This window comes from Microtus pennsylvanicus, chromosome 9, assembly GCF_037038515.1.
Source record: "Microtus pennsylvanicus isolate mMicPen1 chromosome 9, mMicPen1.hap1, whole genome shotgun sequence".
Classification (NCBI taxonomy): Eukaryota; Metazoa; Chordata; class Mammalia; order Rodentia; family Cricetidae; genus Microtus; species Microtus pennsylvanicus.
Genome location: NC_134587.1, coordinates 98,107,702 through 98,118,547, shown reverse-complemented (window position 1 = coordinate 98,118,547; position 10,846 = coordinate 98,107,702). Strand labels below are relative to the sequence as shown.

The 10,846-nt window shown below is 37.2% G+C and overlaps 1 protein-coding gene across 1 annotated transcript in view; it reads left to right on the top strand.

Moving 5' to 3' along the window:
- The first annotated feature begins 587 nt into the window (after positions 1-587).
- The window catches only part of LOC142857826 (putative ATP-dependent RNA helicase DDX60), a 93,994-nt gene continuing 83,735 nt past the window's right edge, over positions 588-10,846 (top strand). Inside the window, exons 1-6 of the mRNA XM_075986815.1 lie at positions 588-663; positions 822-888; positions 1,178-1,367; positions 2,850-3,191; positions 7,799-7,915; positions 9,575-9,736. Of these exons, the coding sequence (XP_075842930.1) occupies positions 660-663; positions 822-888; positions 1,178-1,367; positions 2,850-3,191; positions 7,799-7,915; positions 9,575-9,736 (882 nt within the window). The 5' untranslated portion in view covers positions 588-659. The remainder of the gene's footprint in view (positions 664-821; positions 889-1,177; positions 1,368-2,849; positions 3,192-7,798; positions 7,916-9,574; positions 9,737-10,846) is intronic.

Here is a 10,846-nt window from a genome sequence, read left to right as displayed (position 1 = left end):
CTCTGCTGACAAAAACTTGACTCCCACTGATATACATTGCTGGAGTAATCTTTCCAAGATGCAAGGCCGTCACATCTCCTTAAAATCCTAGTGGCTAATTATGTTTGAGGGACCTGCATGCTTTTCACACCCTGTTTCAACATCAAACACTTTCTCCCATTCTTCACTCCAGCCTCCTGGTTCCTGAAGGAACCTGGTTCTGCCTCCATCATTCATACCACACAGGCCATTGCATCTTACATGAGATGATGTGCTGCTCATCTCTGTCTGGATGCTCGCCTTCCTCCATTTTCTTTAATCCTTTAGAACTTTCCTTGGGCATTGATTCTTTAGCGAATGTATCATTTCTTTGACTTGGTCACATTAATGATTTTCTACTGTATATGCAATTATAGGATTAATGGTTGACTTCTTGACTTTTATTCCCTGAGAACAGACCACATGTTGATTGTACTCATTCTTGTGCCCCTGCTACTCAATGTTTAATTGCTAAGACAGTCTTTCAGGACATTTCTGCTGATAGGAAAGTTGATCAGTTTTTCTCTTTCTTTGCAGATTTGCTGTCTCATAAATAATGACCATTTGGAGAAGACACAGTAAAGAATATTTGCATTTTTAATATTTCCCAATTCAAATTGAAGGCACAGAAAGCAGCAAGAATGGGTAATTTTTCAATTCAAAACAATATTTATAGCATTATAAAATATGTTTTACAGATTAAACAGTTAAAATAACTGCATTACTATTTCTTATTTCTCAAATAATAACTCTGAGCCCCTTAAAAGACTAATTTAAAAAATCTCTCTTCTTTTCCTTATCAGAAGAACATTACACAGTTATTTTAGAGAAAATGTCCCAATTAATTCTGGAAAATATGCCAAAGGCTGAGTAAGTATTCTTGCAATGATCAAGAGTTTTGAAATCATGTGTAACATTCCTCTTTCCTGTAGAGATATTTGACCTTATATGGTAATGTTGATGTGTACCTGCATCTGTCTCAGTGTCTCTGTGTGTTTGTGAATGCAAAATACACAAAAGATATTCATATATGTAATTATATGCAACTATATGTTCAACAATTCAGGATATTAATGACAATGAAATAATAACTGTTTTGGGGATGTTATGTCATCCATATATAAATGAGTTTTGTTTAAATACTTATTATTTTTTTTAGCTATTCCAGTTTATTCAATGATTTTGTTGAATCTGAGTTTTTTCTGATTGACGGAGACTCCTTACTTGTCACGTGTGTATGTGAGAAGTCGCTTAAGCCGGGGCAGAGTCTCCACTTCTTCTACCTGGTTGAGCGCTACCTGCTGGATGTCATTAGCAAAGGAGGACATTTTGCCATAGTTTTCTTCAAGGTAACACAGACCACCTGAGCTTTTTATCCTCTGAAGACTGAAAACAGAATTCATTTAAAAGATTAAAGACTAGGAATCTTGTTGCTGAAGCTGGCTTTGAACTCATGATTCTCTTGCTTCTGCTTCCCAAGTGAAAGAATTTGAGGTTTGGACTATCACCCCCTTGCTATAACTAAAATTATTTTTATAAGATTTTATGAACTTTTTCACCAGTGACTGCAGAGTAAAATACATTTTTAAAAATTTAGAAAATTAGATGGGGACTAAGGCAAGGAGGTTCAAAGTTTGAAGTTCACCCGCATCTCACACAGTGAGTTGATGAGCAGTTTAGACAACCTGGAAAGACCTTAAAAGAAAAAAAAATATAGAAATGCAACTTAGTGTTAGAAGACTTGCCTAGTGTGTGCAAGGTTGTGGGTTCAATCTCCAGGACAAATAATGAACAAAACAAAAATCACAAACCATTTTAAAGTCATAAAATTTAAAGGGAAGAGGAGAAAAAAGCAATTACCCTAGCATTGCAGTGTTCTGGAATAAACACAATTAGATTATTTTGTAATGTATAATGATGGAGAATTTTACTGTACAGACAGAGTCACAAGAGTTGATGAAATTCTCAACAGTGGCCCCACTGTTTTCAATTCAACTTCTCCAACTTCGAGAACTACTTTGCCTTCAAAACTCAGTAGGCAAATTATTTGAGTACACACATGACCTCACTGAACTCAATTTTGCTATTGTATGTTCTGTTATAAATATCTAGGAAAGAATATCATATTGTGTGTAATTAATAAAAGTTTGACAATTTTAAATACAGGTATATCTACTGATACCATATCTTCCTATTCCTGTATTCAGAGCAGCTAATGCTGTACTCAGGAAATATGGAGTGGATTTGTTCAATCAGTTTGCAACTTATGTTGCTGTATATATCTTACCATTGCTGGCTAGCAGAATTTTGTACAAGGATCTAGGTTTCTACCCTGTGTTTATAATAAGTTGCGCAGATTTTGATCTACGGAAAAAAAAACTCTTGCTGTTTAAGAAATGTCAGTGCAGTGTGGAATTATTCTCTATAATAATGTATTCCCCTTCAGCTGCCAATTTCAAAAAATTAATAGTTACAATTTTTATTTTCATAATTTTTTTCCTTTGTCTTCTTGAGGAGAGGTTGGAAAGAGAATGATTAGAAACAGGGAGGCAAAGTGTAATGAACTCTGGGTACTATGTGGGCTTGCATACTCTTAGGTCAAAATGTGATTTACAGCATACATTTCTGTACCAATAAAATTCCAGTGTCAATTTACTGACTATAGAACAGAAAACAAAACAAAGCCAAAAAACAATAACAAAAAGCACCTCAAAACAAAAACCTTGTTGTATCATATTCCTTCATTGGCCTCAATGATATGTTTCCTGCCTGAACTAGTATAATACTAAATGATACTTTCCAAATAATGTCCTTTGTCTCCTTCTCTATAGGATGCTGAATATGCATACTTCAGTGTCCCCGAACTTCTTACACTGAGAACTGCTTTGATTATGCACCTTCAGAAGAATACTGACATTGATGTTTGGACTGAATTTTCTGGATGCTTGTCAAAAGAGTGGTGTATTTCCCTGGGTCAGCGCTGCCCATATTTCTTGATTCTTGCTGATGAAGGCCTGAACGACCAGCAGACACACCTTTTCAACTTTTTAGCCATTCAGTCTTGGGCAATGAAAGTCAACATTGTGCTCTTCTCAGGACAAGCATCTGACATCCTCCGTCTTTATGCATATTTTATGCAAAGCTCATATTTAGAGCAGCTGTTTTTCGAGAAGGTAATGTATATCTACAGGACAATGTTCTAGAACTTTAAGAACATTTCTAAATTAATTCAGAAAATAAGGCTCTGTGGTTAAGAATGCTTGGTATTCCTGTCATGTTAGGTACTTCATAACTGCCTATAACTCCACCTCCAAAGGGATTTGACACCTCTGGCCTCTGTGTATACCATCCTTACATGCAGATACCTACCTACCTACATACCTACATATGTACAAACAAACAAACATACACACACATACATACACACAAGGCTAAAAATGAAACAATTTTTTAAAAGGTAACTATCTTGATTCAATATTAACTCTACCTTCAATATATAAACCATTATAAATTTAATAAGATGATATTTAGGTTAATAATAATGCTGATGAATAATAGCATATAGTAATTTACTAAGTACTTTGCATCATAGACTAGCTCTTAACACTTACAAAATTATTTATATTCAACATTCACAAAAGTCCCATGAGGCAAGCATAAGAATTATCTATATTTCAATATGAAATGGATTCTTGACTATGTAACCTGTTTAAAAACACTACTAAATGAGTAGTACAAGAGAATGTAGAATTTATGAGCAGCAGTGTTATCCTGTACCCTATGTCCTCAAACACTGTGTGGTGTGTGAAATCCAAGTTATTGAAGGCCAGAAAGACATGAAATCAGAGGCAAAGGTATGTCTCTGTTGCTAAGATCTACCAGTAAAATGATAAATTATGTGGTTTCATTTAAGAAGAACACACCAGAGCAGGTTAAAGAAAAGAATGTGATGTATTTATGCTTGCATAAGAAATTTCAGCCAATAATTCAAAGGCTTTTCAAACAATGAGAATTCAAATTTTATGATAGTATTATTTTACTTATATGGGTATATTTGAGAAACTAATTTGTTGAAAATTACAGAGTAAAGAATGTGTACTGACTTTATAAATTAATATAGTTTAATTATTTTTTAAGTAGTTAAGGTGAATTCTGTATATGAATATTATTCCAGAGCTCATCAAAGTAGGTTTTGAACGTGTGCCCCTCTTTGAGAATTGCATCATGCCCATCATTGCGCATTTGCATATGTACAAAGAGTTTCATGATGTGACATGATAGTTTATTTTGCTTTTGTTAGGATTCCAATCATTAAATTATTCCTAACTCTGACTGACAACTGTGAGCAGAAACAGGCCTGGGCTTTATTTTTACGTACAGGACAAATACTAAATATTGAGTTTATGTTGTGGTTCTTTTTCTTTTCGTAGATTGGGTCTCACTGTGTGGCTCAGGCTGGCTTGGAACTCACAAATTTATACTTTCCTCAGCACCCCTGTGATAGAGGAGGGTCATCTGTCTATGTGTTTCTTTCATTGGTTAATAAAGAAACTGCCTTGGCCCTTTGATAGGACAGAAAATTAGGTAGGTGAGTAAACAGAACAGGATGCTGGGTAGAAGGCAGTAAGGCAGTCTCCATGATTCTCCGACCTGAGACAGAGGGAGGTTAGGATCTTTCTCGGTAAGCCACCATCTCATGGTGCTATACAGATTACTAACTATGGGTTAAAGCAAGATATGAGAGTTAGCCAAGAAGAGGCAAGATATAATGGGCCAGGCATTGTTTAAATGAATACGATCTGTGTGTTGTTATTTTGGGTGTAAAACTAGTTGTGTGGGAGTTGGGTGGGACAAAAAGCAGGCCTGCTCACCTCATCACTACTGAATGGCACCCAATGTAAAAATCTAACATGACTACAAGCTTGACTATTATTGATGATTATCCATTAACAACTTATATTTTCTAATTATACATTACATTTTTAAATGAACTCACAATCACAATACCTTAATCAATATCATAAATACATATACATATTATAAAATTGACTTTAAAATCCATACCAATGCAAATTATTCATATCTATATCATTTCCCCTTTAAATATAAAAGAACCTTTATAAATAATATTTGGGAATATGGGCGCAGTTTTTTCTCTCCAAACCGCTTCATACTGAATGTGGGTATGTTATTCAGGTCTTTCATGTTATAACCTGTCTGCTAGGTTTCACTCTGTCAGCAGTTGAGCAAAATAATTTTTTGAGGGTGTTCACAAAGACCTTCAGGAGGGCGTGGTCTATCATACCATGATGGGCTAGAAGCAATCCACAGGGTCTCATCCTCTGTGAAAACAAAAGAAGAAACTCCTTTCCAAGGCATGATATCCTTAGATCCAAATTCTGAAGTCAGATATTTTCAAAATATCTATCTTGAATTAGTTCAGCAGCATTTATAAACAAATTTTTTTAGCAGCTGTTGTTCCTTCCTCAGCATTCAAACAATTCAAAGAGAGCATAATAACATACAGTATCAAGATTCTCTGTGTATTTTCCATCTTTGTTTGGCTTTATTTTAACCTCTATTTCTTTTATTTTTATTTTTACTTTTTGAGACAGGTTCTCTGTATATCTTTGCCCTGGAATAACTCTGTAGACCAGGCTGTCCTTGAACTCACAGAGGTTCATCTGTCTCTGAATCCTAGGCATTGGGAATAAAGGTGTGTCCTGCCACACCTTGAAGTCACAGAGGTCAATCTACCTCTACCCTTTGAAGTCTCAGAGGTCAATCTACCTCTGCCTCCCAAGTGTTGGGATTAAAGGTGTGTACCACTACACCCAACTACTCTCTTTCTTTCTTTCTTTCTTTCTTTCTTTCTTTCTTTCTTTCTTTCTTTCTTACTTTTAAGAACTTTAACCTTTAGCCTACATATATATTTTAACACAGTGTAAACCATGTAGAGTTTTTCTTCGACTTTGAATCTTTCTTTTACTGTATATCTCTCTTTTTGTGACCACATGAGTCTTTAAGGAGAGGATGAAAGCCATGGCTTTGATGGCTAGATCCAGCCCATTACTTAGCTTTCCAGCCTCATGGCGGAGGTACTGGCTGTAGTCATGTTTATTGCCACAACTCTATGGCATTTCAAGTCCATGCTAGCAAGCAAGCTGCAGCATTTTGCTTACATACCACACTCAGTTGGACTGCCTGTTGGAAAGTCAGAGTTTGCCCTGGCAGTATGGACCTGAATGCCAGCATTTTAAAACAGTGCAACTTTTTTTCTGCTACGGCTGAAAACCAAAAAGCATGCATTCGTCTTTTCATCAACACAATTTAAGTGTTTTGTGGCAGGACCTCTTAAAAGAACTGCAGGGTTTTGCAGCTAAAGCTGAGTCAGGATGCCTCTCTTAGATGAGAGCGCTTGCTTGCCTCTAGCAAGCAGAGCAGACCCGAGAAATTGCTGCTACCAAGAAAACATGCTTTTTTCTTTCCCAAGCTTTCTCAGGCTTTCTGTGGATTCTGTTATACACGTCTGGGTGCCATTCTGTAGCAATGAGCTGGGGGCAGACCTGCTTTTCTTCTTGCCGGGCCTCCACATGGCTAGCTTTATACCCAAAATAACAACACACAGATTGTATTCACTTAAACACTGCCTGGCCCATTAGTTTTAGCCTATTATCGGCTAGTTCTCACATCTTGCTTTAATCCATAGTTAGTAATCTGTATAGTACCATGAGATGGTGGCTTACTGGGAAAGATCCTAACCTGCCTCTGTCTCAGGTCAGAGAATCATGGAGACTGCCTCATTGCCTTCTACCCAGCATCCTGTTCTGTTTACTCACCTACCTAATTTTCTGTCCTATCAAAGGGCCAAGGCAGTTTCTTTATTAACCAATGAAAGAAACACATAGACAGATGACCCTCCTCTATCACCCCTGGGTGCTGGGATTAAAGGCATGTGCTACCATACCCAGCCCAAGTTTATAGTATTGATAGCAATTTCTAAATCTGAGTTCTGAAAAATCTTGGAAATGTTGACTGTTACATGTTACTGGCAGTGGAACCAGAATTTATCCCTAATGCTTGTACTGGCTTTTTGGGAACCTTTTCTCTTTATATGGATAACTTGGATCAGCCTAGATATAGTAAAGAGGGCCTTGGGCCTTCTCCAGAGCAATGTGCCTTACCCTCTCTGAGAAGTGGATGGCGGTGGGGTGGAGGGAATGGGAGGAGAGGAAGGAGAGGGAACTTAGATTGGTATGTATAAGGAAAAAAAGATAGTTTGTTTTCTTTTTTAAAAAAATTAAAAATAAAACTTACTAGATAAAATTTACCTCAAAGGAGTGTTTTTACATTAACTGATTTGAGGACTATTTAGAATTTAAAATAGAATGAAATGCCATCTTATGACTCCATTTGTAGATTAGTGGAAATGGCATTGAAACTGTTGGCAATGACTGTTTCCAATACTGTAGATGCCTATGGGGAGGAGATTATAGTCTCTTGTTAGGAACTTGGTTGAAATGTGACATAAAGAAACACACTGAATTAATAGCATTTATAACTTTGTGAAACTGCTAAAATAAGGTTGCTATATTGCCAGAAGAGATATCCAAGTATTGCCTTGGAAGACTTTCCAAACAGAACCGACCATCCTCAATTACAGTAATGTAGATTTAAACTCAGGGCCTCATTGTAATAGGATTGCTTCTTAAATTTCTGAGTTTTGCAGTTGGAAAATAATAATGTTATTTGTGATAATTTATCATATTTTGTTTTTCAGAATGCGAGGAAGATTATGATGGCTTACAAAACCTTGATTCAACAGCTAGAAAAATATAGAGACCTGAATTTAACAACTCTGTTTGGAGATTTAAAATTTAATAATATGGTGGAAAAGGTAATAGAAATTGAAAAAACCATTTTAGTTGAACTATCATTTTAAAAGTGTGTTTGTGTGTGTGTGTCTGTGTGAAGGCCAGAGTAACCTAGTGTATCACTCCTAGAATTTTACCTTATTTGAGACCAGCAGTAACAGAATCTTGTAGCAGCAGAGAGTGGGGGAGATACTAGACATCTTTCCCCTATTCCTGGTCTGAGAAGAGATGTCTCTATTTGTCCCTGTCAAGTAGGACTAAGATACAGATATGTGTGGGCTCTGATGTAAAGAATACAACCTTGAGCTTCACCTATTTTTATACCATGGACACAGTGGTTAAATATACCTCAGTACTATTGTATTCCCTTTAGTTCATTGTTATCATGTTGCATTAACACATTTTCTAACACTGCATTCCTGGTCTCCATATACTCCATCATGGTATATTGCTTTGATACTATAGTCTTGGGTTCCTTTTGTTGTTTTTCCTGTTGAATTTTGCCTTGGTTGGCATCTGTGATACCTTAATGTAATTTTCAGTTTTTGTCTTGTCGTACATTTATTTGTAAGTTTTTTTAAAATTATTTTATATTTTACATACCAGTGCCAGTTCCCCCTCCCTCCTCTCCTAGCTTTCCCTCCTTCCTCCTTCCTACCCTTATCCATGCCTCAAAAGAATAAGGCCCTGAAAGTCAACTAGTCTGTCCCATCACCTAGTTGAGACAGGATCAAGTACCCTGCCCCATGCCTAAGCTGAGCAGGGTATCTCTTCATAGAGAATGGGCTTCACAAAGGCAGTTCATGCTTTAGAGTTAGGTCCTCATTCCACTGTCAGTAGCCCCATATACTGCCCAAGCCACACTATTGTCATCTGTATTCAGGGAGCCTAGTTCAGTCCTATGCAGGTTCCCCATTTGTCAGTCCGGAGTCAGTGATTTCCCACTAGCTCAGTCAGCGGATTCTGTGGGTTTCCCCATTATGATCTTGACCCTTTTTTTCATATTTTAACTTCTCCCTTACTTTGTTTGTACTCTGAGAGCTCATCCCAGTGGTTAGTTGTGGATCTCTGCATCTGCTTCCATCTGTTTGGGGAAGAGAGCTTCTCTGTGGTTGTGGAATGTAGCAGGCTGGTAATCTTTTGTTTATGTCTGGTATCCACTTACAAGTCAGTATACATAAATTTGTCTTTGTGGGTCTGGGTTTCAGCAGGGTCTTAGCCTACCCTTTAAGAATGAGCTGGGTCCGAGGAAAGGTAAGTTGCCGCTCACCCATTCCCCAGCCTCTCTTGATCCGGGAGATAGACAGAAGAAACTGGGAGTCCAGTTAAGCAGGAACTCGATTATTTTTGCACAGTAAACATCTTTTAAAGTAAAGAAGTGTTGGGGTGTGGAAGAAGTGGGGTGTGGAAGTGTTGGGGGTGTGGCATGGGTGGAAAGGGAGTCAGCATTTAAAGTAATGAATTTCCCTGTTGATTTATAGATTTTGTGCATGTATTTGTTAACAGTTTTCTCACAATTTTTGAAATAATTTTATCACTCAAAATTTGTGTTTATAATTTTTTAGTGGAAATAGCTACAGTTTCCATATGTTCACATCGACCCATTTCTTAGTATATAATCGCTTATGAATAAATACAGTTCTCTAATTGTCATGATATGTTATAATTGTCTGCTGTGACAGGCTTGTGAGACAATGTCTCTGCTCAAGAAACTCTGGCCAGAAGGCTCTGACATCCGGCGAGCCCTTTGCGTCACTTCATGCTCCCTCTTTTTGGAAATGTACCACAGCTTCTTAGAGAACAGAGAGAAGAAAGCCTCCGAGCAGACGTGCGAAGACAGACAGGTGTGGCTGCAGCACTGGGATGCACTTGTGCTTTCTTATTTTATTGTTTTCACCAACCATTTCCCCATGGAGAAAATGGGTTCTCTCTTGTTTATATGAACAGTAGAAATAGGAGAATCCCTGCAATTCATGTCACAAAGGAATACGCTGTTCCATGACTTAGTGTGTTACCTACAGGTGCTTCACATAGGACATATGTGGTCTTCATCACCCGCAGACAGGCAAAGGAAGAAACAACCTGCTATGCTAAAGTGCTTTGGGGTTTTTCTGTGCACAGTTCATGAAATGCTCGGGAAAGCATTGTTATTTCTATTCCACCATCAAAACACAGACTTTCAGTTTTTGAGAGTAACAGTCCTTCAACCAAAGGTGCTAAATAGTAATGTAGTTTGGATTAAGGTTTATCTTGTGCAAATTTCTCAGGGACTTTAAAAGATAGACTCACACAGTGGTTCCCTGCTTTCTAGGGAGAGACTACTCTTCTTAGATTTCTTTATTGCAGAAAAGGTCAAGAATCAGGTGGCCAGTTTAGATTTAGCTATGACTAAAAGTCATATCTGCATATATGTTCTCATGGGCACTAAAGTGTACTCATGTGCACATTCCATTTTATATGTAATCTCAGTAGTATGGAGTCTCAGCTAATGAATCTTATTAACTTTCTAGTTTTCAGAAATAAACAAGGTTCAGTTTTTAATATTTTGCTTTGCAGTATCTCCTTAAATGTATATTTAATGAAACTTTTCTACATGATTATATGTCCCAATTTAATTCTTCCCTATATTATGATAGTAAGTCAAACTTATCTCCCTGGAACTTGTAAACATTAGACCCTCTCTGGCATTTTAGGCATGTCCCATTGAAGTATCCTTGCTTACCCAACAAGACAAAATATTTGCCAATAGCAGTGATGTCCCTGCCCCATGATGCTAAGCACATCTACTTATTTACCTCTGTTCTCATCGTGCAGTTACAGCCTTAAGCTACATTGTTATTCTGTTGTCCTCATGGAGGTCGTTCATAATATTGTCTTCAGAGTAGGTTGCTTCAATGGAAGAGAGAATGTAGCATGTAGCTTCCCCACTCAAGGTCCCCTGGAACTTCCCGTTC